Here is a 17,784-nt window from a genome sequence, read left to right as displayed (position 1 = left end):
CCCAACCCTCCTTACTTTGGGTTCTTTGCCAAAGCGGCCTAAGACGTTCTAGTATCGAGGTAGGCCCGGTTTCGAAATTCAAAAGTTCAGATTCTATTACGACCACTTGATTTTGTTTGATAAATTCACATCATCATCCGCTACATGTCTAACCATACGGTGCCACACCAGCGTGTTTTATGGTTCTCCCCCTCCTTGAGAGTAGAGAAGATGTCTGAGCCTGAGGTCTTGGTATTCTATCCAGTCCAGGCTCAAATCTGACGTATCTTAAACCCTGAAGGCGGGGATTTACGCTTCATCCTTCACTCTTTTCCTTCTCCCGTTGCGCCTGCAAATCGATTCTCTTCTTCCTTTTTTCTGTTGTTAAGCGACACCAAGAAGTGAAGGGCGAAAAGCTTCTTTAAGAAAGAGAATGGCAATGTCGTTAGGATGTTGTTGGTCGGGCTTTGTGGCAAGCGAGGCGGTTGGGGCCAAGTCCTCATCGACTCTCCGCCTCTCTGCGACTTCATCTCCCACGGCTAGCTTGCGTATGGTCCGTCTCGTCACCTGCGCTGCTTCGTCCAAGCCTGCTTCTTCCACAACAGGTAACCGACCGCCTAGGGGCATCACTAAGCCCAAACCCATTTCTCCTGTGATGCAAGAGTTTCTCGGGGTCCCTGAGATCCCTCGCACCCAAGCCCTTAAGCAGATTTGGGCTTACATCAAGGAGCATAATCTCCAGGTTCATTCCATTTCCCTCCTTTTTACTAGATAAATGATTTAAAAGTAACAGTAATACATTAACCCCCTTTTTATCTCCTCTATATGTCCCTAAATACACAGTTTCCATCGAAAATACTGGTGAGTCTGCGTTGGTTTTCTGCTTGTATATTACTGTCTTTGCTCATATGTTCTTCGGTGTCTATTCAATTTCCGTTTTACAGTTCAATGGTTTGATTTGCTTTATATGTTTTATCTTACAAGTCTTGGTATGACTGGATAAGGTTCATGTTTGTCCGATTACCTGTTGACCCGATGGGCTACAAACCCTTAACAAGTATCAGTGTTTTCTTTGATTTGCAGCTGCAAAACTACATTTGATGTGCAGGGCCTTAGTTTGTACTTTGTGACTCTATCCCTTGATTCTCATTTGTACTTTGTAACTGTATCCTCTCGGTCTTGTTCACTAGCTATCTTGTGTTACCTCATATTTATCATACTATGTAAATTTGCAACAATACTGCTTTTTGGATAGGGGGTATGAATCCCAGTCTCCTGAATACATTTAATAGATGTGATATTTGAATATGTTGGTCAGATTTTTCATGTTTCTAGGCGCTGTGTATCTGTCCTGGGTTGGCCCTTGCCTCAACCACAGTCTCCCTTGTTGCCAAAATCATTACTGAATCTAAAACGAGTCTTTCCATTAATCACTAATCCCAGAGTGTTGCAATGCAGGTGGAAGTAATATGTAGGATTTTATGCCAGGAAATATATGGTTGACCGACATACAGGCTACTAGCTGCAGCAGTGGACTAGCCAGCGATTACAAATCTTCATTTCCAAATAAAGTTAACAACAAAGGGAGTAAATGATGCCTCCCCAGACCTACTAAACTTCCCTACACACAACCTAGCCAAAAACCGGAAAGATTTTGCTTGGACGAGTCCTTTCCATTAATCACAAATCCCAGAGTGTTGCAATGCAGGTGGAAGTAATATGTAGGATTTTATGCCAGGAAATATATGGTTGACCGACATACAGGCTACTAGCTGCAGCAGTGGACTAGCCAGCGATTACAAATCTTCATTTCCAAATAAAGTTAACAACAAAGGGAGTAAATGATGCCTCCCCAGACCTACTAAACTTCCCTACACACAACCTAGCCGAAAACCGGAAAGATTTTGCTTGGACAATGTCTGGAGAATCTGTTTTCACTCTTGTTATCACAATACCACCACACCAAGGTGTGAGGAATCAACAACAACTTGAGCCTTTTATGTTTTTTCGGGTTTGGGGGGGGGGGGTTGTTAGCAAGAGAGTATGAAGAGTTGAAGAATTACCTGTCGTAGATATTAAAGTAGAAGACACGTCCAACTCTATTAGTTTTCCCCTTTTTGTGAATGGAAACAACCATCTTTGATAGCCTTCATTCTTTTTTCAATTTTGTGGCCTAAACCACCCCAACCAAGAGTGCTGGTGCATATAACATCCAAGAAACAAAGTAGAAGGTGCTTTTATGTCAAGAAACTGAACTTTTTTTAGTACTCCATATCGTCCTACCTCTGTGCTATGCTCTCTCTATACTGGTAAATTGAATAGTCAACATGAAACAAAAGATTTAACCAGCAGTGTGGTGTACCGGAAAAAAAAAAAAAACTACATTGTCTTTTTTCTTCTCTCAAAAAGTGCTTGCATTTCTATTTTTGTAGCCTGTGGCTTTATATTTTTGTCTTAGTTTTTGATGCATATCACGAGGTTTAATGATAGTTTATAATTTTAGTGCATAGTGTCTGCAACTCTGCATCCTGCAATATGTTTTGGATTTTAAACCAATGGAAATAAGATCCAAAGTTTCTGTATTATTCTAGGATTTTAGGGTGCAAAACTAAAAGGGCAGTGCTGAAAAAATGTATTCCCTGGGTGAATAGCACCCAAAGTCCAAAGGGCAATACTGTTTTGGTTGGGCTGATTTGGTTATCTTTGGTTTCATGTCCCCATGAATGGGGTTTTCCATAGGATTATGTTTGGTAGTTCTCAATTTTTAGCTACGTTAACAATGTAGTAATGTTTTGAATCTTGCTTTGCTGTAATAATTTTATTTTTTAAAATTCTTTGAGCCAGTTTTTTGTTTCAAAATTGTGAAAATTTGATTGACATTATTATTGTGGGTATATCATCCTAATTTGTATCCGAAGTCACACTATTTGTGAAGATCATTTGATGAAGCTTAAGAAAAAGAAAAATATCATTTTCCAACATTTTCTTGGAATCTTGCACACCAGAGTTTCCAGATTTTTAGGAATCTCTTGTATCTAGCAAGTCATGGCTAGATTTTAGGAGCCTTTTCACTATTTAAATCATGGGAGTCACTTTGAATATTTCTCTCATTAGTTTCCTTAGTTACTTAAGTTGTCTTAATTCAATTTTAGTGTTTTGAGTCAACTTAGGACTGCTTTATAGCCAATGGCTAGAAGGGAGAGAGTATTAGTTGGTTGGTCTTTATTTCTTTATTATTCAGTTAGTGAGTCAGCAAGGGTCTCCTCTAACAGCCCACGCATGGAGCATCCTTATCAGTTTCTGTTTTGTTTCTATTTTCCTTTTCAAAGTCTGCGCCCTCTTATAAATGCATTGTATGAGGCGTAGCCTCCCCCATGGTTGAATGAATGGGATAGATTTAATTTGGTTTTGAAATTAAGGTTGTAGCCTCTCTCTCCCTCCCTCTCGATCTGGTTTCCGTCTTCTCCTTTATCCTACGATCCCTCTCTTCTCTTCCTAATTTTTTTTCTTCTGTTTCCCACCACCAGCAGATCTATCTACTCTATCTGCATTAGTTATAGAATGAGACTTTTAATTTTATGGGTTTTATTGCAAAACACCTAATTTATAATCCCATAAAGTAGGGGGTGAAGAGGGATATAAACGGATATTCGAAAATCCGAAATCGATTCGCATCTGTATTTGTTTAGGGGTATCCGAGAATATATTCGAATAATCCGGAAAGAAATTTATCCGATCCAATTAGGTATCCAACAAATAATAAAAAATAAGTAACTAATGATCTTGAGGTTTTTTTTGATGATTCAACAGGTTCTAAGAATGAGGAAATGAGAATTATGAGTCTAAGACGACTAAGAAGTATGGATTGAGAGTGAATTGTATGCGCCGGGGAGAGGAAGGTCCGGGTTATAGAAGCCAGGGATGTAAATGGATAGTCGAAATCTGAATACGATTCACATTCGTATCCGTTTAGGGATATCCATATCCAGGCAGGGAATATTCGGATCTGATCACATCCGATTTGTATCCGATCCGTATTTGATTCGTTTACATCTCTAGGTCATTGAACACGATATACGAGATTAGTAGTTAAGTCTTATGTGTTTGAGTTAGATTAGGATACTTAATAGATTTAAGGGTTCTATTATAAATTTTTTTATTTTATTCACTGTGTGAGACTGATTAAGAGTCCTTTTATGAGTCAATTTAGAAATTTCAGAAGGTCTATAAATGTAATACACCCCCATCAATTAAACATGTTTTGAGTAAAGAATTTTGAGTTTTGTTAAGAGTATGACATCGAAAAGAGCTGATTGGAGGGCAAGGATCCATGTAGCCGACCCCATTTAGTTGGGAAAAAGGCTGAGTTTTTGTTGTTGTTTGTTGATTGTTAAGAGTTTTGGTGCTATTAAACAGTGCATATGGGATTGGTATTCCAGATATGATCTCCTTCCTCCTAGTTTTGTTCATCTTTCTTCTCAGGTGTGATTTTTCCTCGCTCTTCTTCTAAATTTTTAGTCATATTCTACTAATATGCAGTTCCCTATTTCCTTCCAAGTTTCTAGTTGCTATTAACTAGAACATTAGTTGCTGAATTGAATCTTGTTTTTAATTTGCCCTTTTCTGATTTCAGTTTTCTAATTCAAGTTCGATTATTTCATAGCTTGAAATCTGCTGTGAGACTTAAACCATTTTTTGCAGTCATGTTCTATTAATTGATTTGACCATTCAATCCGAGTTAGTTGTCAAATTTCTCTCAAATATAGTTTTATTCCTTACCTGTGATCTTGTTGCAAGCTGATCTCTCATTGGATCTCATCGGTTCGGGATTAGTTCTATATTATGTATTGAAGGGATTAAATTCCCAATTCAAGAGAAATTTTATAACAGATTATCAAAGGGTCTGATTTGATTGATATGTAGGTCGAAGGTGCTATTTACTTGGAAGAATAATATATCAGAATTTAAGAGCAATCCAATGGCTAGATCAATAGTTAATGAAGAATCCTATTGTAGGTGAGAATTTCAAGAACCAAAAATGGGTACCTGAAACTGAAGGAGTACAAAACAGCAACTGATCAAGAGTAGACTGACACTTAAACAATAACAAGTACTCAGCAATAATAACTCAACAGAGATCTGAATTTAGAATTAAAAAACAGTTTCCAACAACTGATTTTTTTTAAGAGAATCAACTTGAAGAAGGATTGTTCAGCTTGATGGCAACAAATGGTTTGATCTGTACAAGGATAACATAGAGAATGTTCAGCATCAAATTCAGTCAGGTATTCTGAAATCTGATTTGAAGAATCAGTTCTAGAATCAAAGGTTTTGAGGAAGTCTAATGCAAATAGGGTTCTAGAAATCAATAGAAAAGATTGGATATGATCACTGTCTCTAAAATCAGAACTTGGAATTAATAAACAAAAATGAAAATGAAGATCAAGAGCATGAGAGAACTAACAAAAGAATAACTAAATTAGAAACAGAACTATAAAGGGAAAAACATGCGCAGGATAGGAGAGATAGGTCAGTCCTGTTTAATGAAGAAAGAAGATGAGAAAAGGAGGGACATAAATTTCAGGAACCATCACCTGAAATCCTTGATTGAAATTACCACCAATCAAACATACTGAATCACCGCAGCAGGGACTGGATCTGAATCACCACTGAGTAGAAGGCGAAGCCAAGCTCCGTTCACTGATCATATGGAGGCTGGTTGCCTTTAGAGTGCTTTAAGTAAACTCAAAACAAGAAAAAAAAAAAAAAACCTAACCATGACTCTCCAGCCACAGGGTATGCTTGGAGTGTCCTAAAACAACTTAAATACTAAATAAAGAACAAAATAACTGGACTCTAGGACCTCTCCATGCACATGCTGTAATGGGAGTGGCCTACTACAAATATAATTCTTTTGAAGTAGACAAAAAGGGTCTGGAACTTAGCAATAATGTCCCAGCCTTACCGATAAGTAGAATAATTACCAAAATAAGAAACTAAGTGTCCTACACAACCCTCACGATCCTGGTTTTAAGGAAACCAAAAACCTCCAATTGCATGGCTTGTTTGGTTAAAAAAGTGGTTCTGTGATGAATCAGACCAAACTGCAAGAAGATCCTACCTCTTGCTTCTTTCTGTCTGCGAACTGCATCACCTTACCAGCCCGATCTGACACTGTGTTGATGTTTCAAACACTAACCCAGCCCATTGGATTAGGCCCTATTTTAAGCAAAACCAACTAGTCAGTTATAGAATTGGGAAATTTTGAATAGTGTAAGCCATGCTGAATTGCTTCATTTAACATTTGAATTGATGCAGTGCTTCTGTTCCTCCATTGTAGGCTACAAGACTATAATCTTATGTTTGTTTCATACTAAATGAATGGTTACAACGGTGTTCGTACAGTAGATAAAGATGAATGCCATGCATCATATCATATTATATTATATGATATATATAAGTATATATTATGCTAGATTGATACAGATGCTGGCTCTGTTTCTGCAGGATCTGTGCCCTTTGACTCCCAACCATAATTCAGCTCATGAGTTGGAAAAACCACCCCATCAAGGGAAAAAACTGTGTTGGGCCTTATTAGGCCTGTGTTAGATGAGTTGCATCTATATGTATGAAGAAGTTTGAGTAATGATGTCTGATAAATGACTGCAGTCGCAGATTTTCTTTGGGTGCAGAGTTTTCTTGGAGTGGAAGCTATGGTTTGGGTACAGAAAGTGATGCAATAATCCTGGGGTCAAACTACCCTGTTGGGTTCGCTATGGGCCTACCCAAATGCCAAATACCCAAGTTACAAGGAAGGAGTGGACAAGCAGTAATTTATTACAAGTTTTCAAAGAAGAGTGATAAGCTTGTAATAAACTAGATCTTGGATGGGCTATTGGGTAACTCAATAGGAAAGGATACTAGTGGGGATTATATCTATTAACTACGGGTAGACTTGGAAGTAATTCAAGAAGAAGAATATAAGGGGATTAGAGTGATAGTGAGGGGCATTAAGGGAAATTGAAGGAATAAAATAATGGTAATGAAATAGTGGAAGGGGGGGTATCTTCTCCTACCTCCAGCGCAAACCAGAGCAGAAACCAGGTCTGATTTCGAAGGAGAGATCTTCTTCACTGGAGCTCTGTTTAATCTAAATATTTAGGGCAAAGTTTCCAATTCGATGACCTCTTGAATGCAACTATGGGTCACCCAAAACATCAAGTGAAGAGAGGATTTGATGTCTGAACTCAAACCTGGCTGTAGAACTTGAATCAGATTTGGAAATGTGTCTGATTCTCTCAACTGGCTGAGTTGTTTGGGTCAAGAGTGGTGGAGGATTAGGTAGGAAGAACTCTAAACCCTCCAGTTAGGATCCCAAGACAAAACCCCACTCGGATAGAAACTCGAAAATTGACTGAAAACTCAAACCTTTCAGAATCACACCAAACTCTAGGAAACAATAGTTAATAGGAAGGATAAGAACCTCTCAAAAGATGGGAATGATCCAATGAGTGGTTTGGGAGTCATTTAGGAAACAGTGATCTCACGGGCGGATTCCCAGAGACAGTGAAACCAAAATTAAACCCAATCAAGCAAATAGAATTACCCCAAACTCCAGTCGAGTTCTACCTTTGTTGAGTTGATTGGACTCAACAAACCCCAAAATTATAGATCAATCAAGTGGCTGGATAAGGAGTAAACAGGTTAACTTGGTTTCTGAGATTTGACTCACTGAGCCACAGAGAAAACTAAGTAGCAGCAAACCCAAACTCAGAAACCCTCTGAACAGTGGTCTTATAGAACAGGACTTGATAAGTAATGGTCAACAAATTGGGATTCATTTATTAACAAATTTTTTTCTTCCATTTGAACTCATTTCTATAATTCTTTTAGTTGCTTTAATAGGTGCAATTGCTATGGCGTGTCAGATTCAGTGAAAAAAAAAACTTAGAATTAGAAATCCAAATAAATCAAAATTAATAAGAAATTAGCTGTCTTATTTCATCTATATTTACTTCAATTTTATTTTTAAAATTTTCACGTATAAGTTCATGAGCAGTACTTTGACTTTCCCAAAGTTTCAGGGAAAATAGATCTAGGGTTTGGCTTTTATGGGCCAAACAATAAATGCTGACAATACACAGAAAACAGGGTATCCGCCAGTTCAAAAAAAAGGGAGAGGGTTTGATTGTGGTGGTATATACATTATAATGAGTGTACATTTAAGGGAGAGGGCAGTGTGGGGAATCTGCACGCCACACCAAATATTCAGAGTAGGAAAGAGAGAATAACAAAAAAAAAAAAAAAAAAAAAAGAAAAAAAGAGAACAACTGCTTAGTGCAGTTGGTAGAAGTGTGGAGCTTAAAAACCCACCCTACCAGGAGTTCTTGGGTTCAAGCCTCTTGGTTCTCTCATCTTCCCTCCCTCCCCCATAGAATAGGTGCCTATCTAAAAAAAATAACAAAATAAACCATGTGAGAGGGAAATTGTACTCTGGCAAGGAGAAGTTTTTCCCTACATTTATATATTATAGGTAAAATCTTGTTGTAACCAAGGTTGATGAAAAAGTTGTAACCTTACTTTTTTGCCCTTTTAGTGTAACACAATATTTTTAATGAGGGTAAATCCTGTCATTTCACATGTGCTTAAAAAATGTGCAAGAAAATGGCAGTTTTTGGTAATGATATAATGATAAGGGAGGGGGTCCCCATGCTGCCAAGAATCGTTATCCTCTCCTGTTACAGCACGGTGCTGTAATGCATCGTGCGGAGGCTGCAAAGGCCATGTGCACCATGTGGGGCCTGCTGTGCCACATGGCCTTTGCAGCGCCGCACGATGCATTACAGCACCGTGCTGTAACAGGAGAGGATAAAAATTCTGTTGCCAGTGTGGGGGTGAAGTGAAGAGGTGTGTCCGGAGTGTTGTGTGATTAGGGTATTCCTTTAAAACTTCAGAGGAATATTTTTAGGACAGTGTCATTCGACTGGCAATGATGTATGGTACGGAATGTTGGGCAGTTAAGAAGCATCATGTAGATAAACTCATTGTAGCGGAGATGAGGATGTAGAGATGGATGTGTGGCAAAACTAGGAAGGATAAAATAAGGAATGATTATATTAGAGCTGATTTGGTATAACCTACGATACATGATAAGCTATGAGAAAGTTGTTTGAGGTGGCATGGCGATGTTTAATGGAGGCTTTTGAATGCTCCAGTACAAAGGAGTGATTTGATTCAGATTGATGGAACTATAAGAGCCAGGGGGAGACCTAAAATGACCCTAGGGGAAGTGAGGAAAGACATGCATAGCTTAGGCCTTGAATCAAGTATGTCCTTGAATAGAGCTGATTGGAGGGCAAGGGTACATGTAGCCGCCCATTTAGTTGGGATAAAACAAAGGCACAAGAAGAATTACATGGATACTTCTCAAATTGATTCAACTGGAACAAACAATGCATTCCCAACCAAGGATTAAAATGTGGGATCAGTAGCGAGATTGGAGTTTACCAATCCTGAATTGAACTTGCTGACCCACTTGCAGCTGAGGTTGGATTGGAATGGAAGATTGGGAAATTGGGTATATTGCACTTGTTTATTCTTGAGTTGATATGGTCTCTTGTTTCAGTTGCAACAGTGAAGCTGGTCAGTCTTCTCCTTTGGATGATGGCAGCAATGTTATAGATGAAAATTTGGGAAGAACATATATATCCTACAGGACTATTAGTTCTCTCCCTAATCATTGTTTGAACTCATTTTTTAGGAAAGTGGAATTCAGAGTAAATAGTATAGCAAGGCCTTTCATCATTCCTTGGAGTGCCCAGAAGTTTGTTTATTTCACTTCTAACTCCTTATTATCAGATATTTATGTGCAGTTATTTGGCCGCCACAAACCTATGAAAACCTGGAGGAAAATACTTTTACTCTCTTAAAATCTTTTATGATTGAATTTGGTCTGAAATTTCATGTGTGGCTAATAGAGACTATACATTATCAATCCAACGATCAGAATGGCCATATTACCCTTCCATGCAACAAATCTTTTGCATTTTATTTTTTACCTCTCAAAATGCTTTTACCCTCAAACCTCCTGAACCTTTTTGTGTAATTGAAGATAATTGTAATTCTTTTTTACAGATTTTGAAGTGGTATACAGATTTTAATTATTGCGGCAATGGGCTGATGACTTTGCCATATAATATACTGATTTTATCTTTTATTACCTCCTCCCCGTGTTTGTATTTCTAGGATCCGGAGAACAGGAAGATTATAGTGTGTGATGAGAAGCTAAAGAACATATTTGGAGGAAGGGAGCGTGTTGGGTTTCTTGAGATCTCTGGGTTGATCAATCCTCACTTCATCAAGTGAAAGTCTGTTTGTCTGGAAAGAAAAGGTGTAGATCAACTTCATTGGGGGAATGAACGCATTCAAGAACAGGAAAACCATCCACTGAACTGTTTTTTGTACATGGGAAATTTGTGTTTAGTTGTTCAAAAACATGTGTAGGTCTTCTTCATGCAACTTCTTAGGTCTTCAGTAAGTAAAAGAATCGAGTGTCAGTGCATTGTGAGCATTGATAACCTACACAAGGATTGGTAGTATGTTGAATTTTGTTCCTCATCCTCTTTAGGAAACAAACTTATGAAATGCCACATTTGCTTTGTCATTGCTAATTATGTTTGTTAAAAGTCTTAAGCTTGGGAAAAATCAGGTAGCCATACTTAATGTGCAATGGCAATAGATTATAATGTATGAGTTGTGAATCCATTTGATCCGTTTCGAGTTGTTATGTTGAGTGGTGTCAGATATATTCATGCATATTGGATTTATCTATTGTTTTATTTCTTTGCACCTTGGTGCAATGGTTAAATTGCACTACAGTTCGAAACATGAAAACAGCCTCTCCACGAATCAGTGGTAAAGCTGCGTACATTTTACCCTCCCAGACCCTGCAGTAGCAGGAACCTTGTGCACTGGGTTGCTTTTTTGTTTAATTTCTTTGCACCTTCTGGTAGGAAATTCTCAATTTACGGCTAGATCCCCTCTTTTTCCTGTCGAAGGCTACTTTGTATTGTCTGAGTAGCAGTTATTTCAACTCCATTGCTATGAATTTTTGCATAAACTGAAACCGTTATAATGATTTTCAACTGAAGACCAAACCTATACAAGATGGTGGGTGGGTGCCATTCATCATTTGTGTGGGCAACCAGGGCTATTCTCAACTCTTCTTGAGAACACTAGGACACTTCTTTAGAGAGTAGCCAAGCGATGGAAGTAAGGGTGTCAATTGGGACGGTTCTCAATTTGCGGGTCGCTCCCGTATTGACACTGGTACCAAAAGTGCCTATACCAGAATTGTCCCATGTAGTTTATGTGATCAAACCTAGGTTCCAGTCCTGATTATTAACAATATGGGTATGATACTGATTGCTAAGCGGTTCTAGGCATGGTAAAAGAGGGATCTTTATCCCCTACAATTCCTTGCCCGTCCCTTTCTTGCAATTTCTCTCATAGGGGGTAAAAATGACCACCCTATCCCTTGTTCGGGTGGGATCCACCTCCTATTAGAGGGACTTGGGGAAATGGACCAGGTAGAGAATTGCAAGTGATATTTTCCGTAAAAGAGGGAAAAGAACTTTAATGGTTCCTATCAAGATGGTTCCATTATGAGTGGTGTTGGTTTTTTCACTATCATGAAAGCTAAGGTGTTCCGTACTTTAGAAGGCAACTTAGAATACAAAAAATCATGACGAATTTCATGGTTTTATTTATTCAAACTCCCTAAGATCACATGGAAGTTTCTCAAAATGACGACTAAAAATTAATGAAGATGAAATAAACAAACTCATATATGGTTTTAATGCCATCACTAAACAAGTTTATAGAAACAAAACTAAAGGTCCATTAGTTGAAAACTCCATAATAAAAAAATACCCAAATACATCAAACTACAACCATAAAACTTGAACACAAGGCCATGAAATGTGCTTTTTGAAAGGTGCTAGTAAAGGGTAATCCCGTCTCATCCTATTTATTATTCGGTACCAAAATCAAATTCTAACACCGTCCTATTTATTAATGGGATAGTTCTGAATTTCTGATATCAAATTGACACCATCAAATGGAAGCCACTCCAAAGACGCTGCATGGTGCTAACATGTGATGAAGCATATAAATCCATTTTTATGGAAATCTGTGCTGGAGGTCTGGCTACTGGGGAAGCTTTAAACTGTAGAAATATTCCTATCGACCCGCAGTGCCATAGATTAGTGGAGTTTCTCTTGAAACCATCGATCATATCCTGTTAGAATGTCCCCTTTGCAAAGGCTACTTGGTTGGCAAGCCCTCTGACGGTTAACTTTGCTTCATCCCCTTGCACCAACTTAAAAGAATGGATTTTAAGATGGCTAGCTCAATGTCAAGAATAGTCAAGGGGAATGGGTTATCACTTTTAAGTTCTTTCCTCTGCTGGTACATATGGAGAGCAAGAAATGAATCCATCTATAAAAAGAGAGCAAGCTAATTCTCTGACGTGGAGACGTGTAATCTGGCTTTCAAAGATGGAAAGGAATTTATAGAAGCGGCTAATTAGACTGATCATCCAACCAGGCCACCCTCTGTTAACCTCCCTAGCTCCTTCGGACCAAGCTTGGGCGCCCCTCCCCGCCCCGGCTGGTTTCTTCAAACTCAATTGTGATGCTTCTCTATTTTCTGAAGGAGATAAGGTGGGCGGGCATTGGTCTTATTATTATTAGGCAATTTGCAGGTGAACCTCTTGTCGCAGTCTCATCCCCTATGTCCTTCAAATCAGTTCTGCAAGGTGAAGCGTTTGCCATTAGAGCAAGGATCCTCCACGCTATCGCTGAAGGATTTGAGAAGATGATTATTGAATCTAATTAATTGTAAAAAGCTTTTTTCTATCCTTGTTGAGGATAACAAGCCTACTCCTATCGAGATTCAACCAATTATCACGGACATCCACCTACTAATCCCCCATCTGACTCCCTTGTCAGAATGCTTACTGTATCAGACAACGAGCAGATCATTTTAGATCCTACTGGGGAGTGGGTGACGAGGAGGCTCTTTGGGTTTTGTCTTTAGAACTGCCATCCACAAAATTCAAGGCAGGCCACTACACAGGCGGGGTGTTGGGCTGCGTGTTCAATCTAAAGGCCGTTGGATGTGCGCTAAATCCCTGTTGCGCTACAGAGGAGCCCAACAAGGATTTAATTCCTGTCCAGCCGTGGTGGGAGTTGAACCGTCCAACACTCCCCTGAGATCTCTCCACCTGGCCTTATTAGCATCCAACGGCCTTAATCTATACTAGTCGTTTTAATCCCATTTGGCTGATGTTTCTGATTTTGATTCGATGCCAGCTCATTTGCTTTACGAAGAATTTGAAGTTCTGTTAGTTTCACTGCTTGGCCATGTGATTTGAAGTTCCAATTGAAAGGAAAAGCCACTGCCATGTGTAAGATATATTGAGATCCCATCCGCCTCTAAGGTGTGGGACCCATGTCTCATGGAGGAGTCAGATCTGTCCCCACCCGTCCCCATGTGGGTATCTGATCCGGATTCCTCCTCATGAGGTTATCACATTCGTCAGACATCCTGAAGTAGAAGACTGAGCTTTCCTTCTGCTGTTTTAGTCATGTTTTAGTCATGTAAATAGATCTGCCACTCTATTGCTAAATGGACTATCAGTTTTCGTAGGTAGGATTTCTGGGAAACTTCTTTTCCTCGAGAATTTCGACCTCCAATGTGAATCGCTTTATTCAATATATGAGATATTCAAATCCAAAACCATAATTGGATTAATTTTAGATTAAAGTGTTCAAACCATTTATACATTGATTTAGTATTTAGATCATGTCATCCATACATACAGTGACCATTGTTTAAAGCAATGGTAAAAGATTCAGGCTGTCAGGGCAAATGCTCGGGTTTGAATCTTGTGGGCAACTAGATGAATCTAATCATAAGGTTACATCATCAATGGTGAAGGAATTTTTCCTAAGTGAAGGAAAACTTAATTTATAAGCATTAAATCCTTTATCCAATGATATTGGCCGGATTAGTGAGCCTTGACCATATTCCCCTAACCATGCGGCATTAGTGTTCCTTGCAGGGGCGTTGGGATTTGAAGGATTTCATACAGGCACGTGTATGATGAGTATGATTAACACTTCAACCAATGGATAAGAATACTTGATTCTCATGTGTCTATATGTCAACTATAAGTTAGGTGAAATGTTAGTCGTGTATTGTTACCAATAAAACGAAAATGTTAATGGTGTATCATACACAATCATATATGATAATCTATCCTTTTTTTCAACTTGAAAGATTTTTTGGGAGGAAAGTTTCTCTGAACAAATAGGGTACTCTTCATCCTCTCATATAATCATTATTTATTCATTTATCAAAGAAGAAAGAAAAAAATAATAAAAAATTTAAAATGTGAGGAGGTGCAATGTACGCCTTATGCCCTTTTTTACGATACACGTGGAAGCATAATTCAATTCATCAATTGCTAAAATATTAATAATTTCACAAAATGACACACCAAAGGCTTATTATTTTAACATTTAATTAATTAATTATATATTATGATATGGTAATGGATAGTCAAAATATTGAAGGAAAAGGAAACTTGTGATCAAACACTCATCCCATAATCCCATTAATCACTACCATCCGTGCTGGATTGTGTCATTTGTGGTCCAAGGGCTGCTGAGTCATCACCGTCTCATCGGATTAAGATTTAGCTTAGTTGATTTCTCTCTCATTTAAAACAATTATTTCACTACACTTTTTCTTATATTAATCCTAAATTAGATAATCTCTTATTCCCAGAGTTCTAACACGAGGCCGGCCAGCAGGCCAAAATTTAGTCAGGAAGACAATTGATGGTACATTCCGGTTGATTCGATATTGTCGATTCTACAGTTTTTTGAGTCATTGGATTGTGGCGTTTTTCAGATTTGAGGACCAATTCTAAGGTTTCGGGACCAATTCTAACTAATTAGATTGGAATCAATAGGGACCAATTCAACCTCCGATTCCAACTCAGATAACCTTGTTTGAGATTGGGGTTAGAAGTAGGGGTGTAAAAAACGAGACCAGACCAACCCTTTTGGCTCGGTATTGGTTTTACATTTTAGATATTTAAAATAAAAAAAAGACCAAAACCAACTGGACCAACCGAAATGACTTTTGTGAACCAAGATTAGTTTCCGCTTGGGTTTTTCTGTAAACTGAACTCCGTATCGGCAACTGGACTGAATCAAGTAATCTGAAAAAAGCAAACCAAAATTGAACCGGACCGGACCGGACCAGATCAGACCAACAGTTTGACACCCGTACTCTTTGGAGGTTAAATCTATTTTTTTTTTCCTCTTAAAAATTAATTAATTGTTAAAATCTAATAAAATAATTTGATTCGATAAAAAAATGAACGCCAGAACGATACGCTTGTTTTTGGTGTGGTGTCTTTTTGACTCTCATTCCATCCAAAATCCTCCAAGACATCCCCCAACCACATCCACAGAATATATATAATACAAACTCTAGAGAGAGAGAGAGAGAGAGATGGATTGGTGAGACCTCTATAATAAGCTCAGCTTAGTTGTCTCTCTCTCTCTTGTTCCTTCTTTCTTCTTCCTTTGATTCCAGTTTCAATCTTAAGAAGCAATAGAAAATGAGTTGGTGGTGGGCAGGAGCGATTGGTGCTGCTAAGGCAATTCCTTTTTTCACACTTTTCCTTATGTTTCTTTTAATCATTGTGTATTTTTGTTTTTTGTTTCAACTTTTCCTCTCAATTTTGAAGAGTAGTTCTGATTGGAATATCAAATTGATTGTTATTACAGAAGAAGTTGGATGGAGATGAAAGTCATTCAAAGGAAAAGCACGAGAGCGTAGGGCTAGTCATCGGGGTTACTGGAATCGTCGGCAACAGTCTAGCTGAGATTCTCCCTCTTCCCGACACCCCTGGTGGTCCTTGGAAGGTCTATGGAGTCGCTCGCCGCCCTCGTCCTTCCTGGAACGCCGACCATCCAGTTGAATACATCCAATGCGATGTCTCCGACGCCCAAGATACCCTGGCCAAGCTTTCCCCTCTCACCGACGTTACCCACATCTTCTACGTCACCTGGGCCGATCGAGGTAACGAATCTGCAAATTGTGAGATCAACGGTGCTATGTTCCACAACGTCCTTCGAGCTGTGATTCCCAACGCCCCCAATCTCCAACACATATGCCTGCAAACAGGCACCAGGCACTACCTGGGCGCCTTTGAAAATTTGATTTCAGGCACCGCTCGTCCTCACGATCCTCCCTTCGATGACGATCTCCCTCGCCTGCCTACCCCCAATTTCTACTACACTTTAGAGGATATTCTCTTAGAAGAGGTCGAGAAAAAGGATAGCTTGACGTGGTCTGTCCTTCGCCCTGGTGTCATCTTCGGCTTCTCATCTTTCAGCTTGATGAACATCATCGGAACTTTCTGCGTCTATGCCGCTATCTGTAAACACGAAGGCAAGCCTCTCAGGTTCCCCGGGACTCGATCTGCCTGGGATCTTTATGCTGAGGCTTCCGATGCCGATCTGATCGCCGAGCATCACATTTGGGCGTCTGTCGATCCTTATGCGAAGAACGAAGCTTTCAATTGCGTCAACGGAGATGTGTTCAAGTGGAAACACCTCTGGAAAGCTCTTGCAGAGCAATTCGGGATGGATTGTCCATCTGAATACGAAGAGGGGGTTCCCTCCTTTGAGGAGTTAATGAAGGGCAAGGGAGCTGTGTGGGATGAGATCGTCAAGGAGCACGAGCTATTGCCTACTAAACTGGAAGATGTCGGGCTATGGTGGTTCGGAGATTTTATCCTTGGGGTTCAAGAATCGTTTTTGAGCTCCATGAACAAGAGCAAAGAACATGGCTTTGTGGGTTTCAGGAACTCCACCAAATCTTTTGTTTCGTGGATAGACAAGATGAAGGCGTTCAAGCTCGTTCCTTAGTCTGAAATTGATGAGGGATCTTTCTTTTTTTTGATTTTGTAAGCTTCAGTTTCATTCAAAAAGTATCAATTAGTGGAGGAGAGGGGATTGTGGGGAAGCAATAAGAACGAAAACAGAGAGGGAACAGTTGGGTGAGCCCTGAGGAGTATGAAGTGGGTGTTCCCAGTTTCAAGATAGAACAGTTGGGTGAGCCCTGAGGAGTAGGAAGTGGGTGTTCCCAGTTTCAAGGAGATGATGATGAAGGATAAGGGACCTGTGTGGGACGAGACCGTGAGGGAGAAGGGGCTTTTGCCTACTAAACTGGATCAAGTAGGGGCATAGTGGTCTGCATATATGTGTTAGTATTCTACACATGTTATGTGTAGAAGAGATTCTATTGAATAAGCCCATTTTGTACCTAATCTTTTGGGAAAAGGATCATCAGTCCAAGCGCCACATTACGCGTTCGGATGGTCACTGTTCTCACAAGTGCTCCATAGAATGTCTTTTAAACATATCATTTGATAGTAGAGTACTAACACATTAGTCATATGAACTTCTTCTTCATAACCGATGTAGGACTAAAGTTTCACATCAAACGTTTGAAAATTCCAACAGATTCTAATGGAAATATTGTTTCCTCAAAATTTCAGGAGGAAAGAGATAATCTCGATGGGGATCAGCTACAGAAGTTGAGGCAATTGGACTGCTAAAAAAAAGTTTAATGAGGTTTAAGAATTTAGAGCCAATAGAATTCAATCTTTGTTTGGCTTGAAATACAATGATGAAGATGGAGATTGGTGAATTAGATCTT

General features: G+C 39.2%; 2 protein-coding genes across 2 annotated transcripts; both read left to right on the top strand.

The window, feature by feature from the left end:
• Positions 1-298: 298 nt before the first annotated feature.
• On the top strand, positions 299-10,649 carry LOC122661249 (upstream activation factor subunit UAF30-like). Its single transcript, XM_043856592.1, has 2 exons — positions 299-721; positions 10,225-10,649. Exons 1-2 carry the CDS (start codon positions 413-415, stop codon positions 10,342-10,344), a joined length of 429 nt encoding a protein of 142 aa, XP_043712527.1. The 5' UTR covers positions 299-412; the 3' UTR covers positions 10,345-10,649.
• A 4,967-nt stretch (positions 10,650-15,616) lies between these two features.
• On the top strand, positions 15,617-17,001 carry LOC122661247 (3-oxo-Delta(4,5)-steroid 5-beta-reductase-like). The gene is made up of 2 exons (XM_043856590.1): positions 15,617-15,715; positions 15,846-17,001. The coding sequence occupies exons 1-2, from the start codon at positions 15,677-15,679 to the stop codon at positions 16,989-16,991; spliced, it is 1,185 nt and encodes a 394-aa protein (XP_043712525.1). The 5' UTR covers positions 15,617-15,676; the 3' UTR covers positions 16,992-17,001.
• The last annotated feature ends 783 nt before the right edge of the window (positions 17,002-17,784 follow it).

The sequence above is a fragment of the Telopea speciosissima genome, chromosome 5, assembly GCF_018873765.1.
Source record: "Telopea speciosissima isolate NSW1024214 ecotype Mountain lineage chromosome 5, Tspe_v1, whole genome shotgun sequence".
NCBI lineage: Eukaryota > Viridiplantae > Streptophyta > Magnoliopsida > Proteales > Proteaceae > Telopea > Telopea speciosissima.
Note: the sequence above shows the minus strand (reverse complement) of the source record. Positions and strands in the feature narration are given on the sequence as shown.

What these genes read in the sequence shown, in the direction of transcription:
- LOC122661249 (XM_043856592.1), top strand. Translation starts at nt 413, where the DNA reads ATGGCAATGTCGTTAGGATGTTGTTGGTCGGGCTTTGTGGCAAGCGAG. An exon ending in TCAAGGAGCATAATCTCCAG is followed by an intron (nt 722 to 10,224) that starts GTTCATTCCATT and finishes TTGTATTTCTAG; the next exon opens with GATCCGGAGAACAGGAAGAT.
- LOC122661247 (XM_043856590.1), top strand. Translation starts at nt 15,677, where the DNA reads ATGAGTTGGTGGTGGGCAGGAGCGATTGGTGCTGCTAAG. An exon ending in GAGCGATTGGTGCTGCTAAG is followed by an intron (nt 15,716 to 15,845) that starts GCAATTCCTTTT and finishes TTGTTATTACAG; the next exon opens with AAGAAGTTGGATGGAGATGA.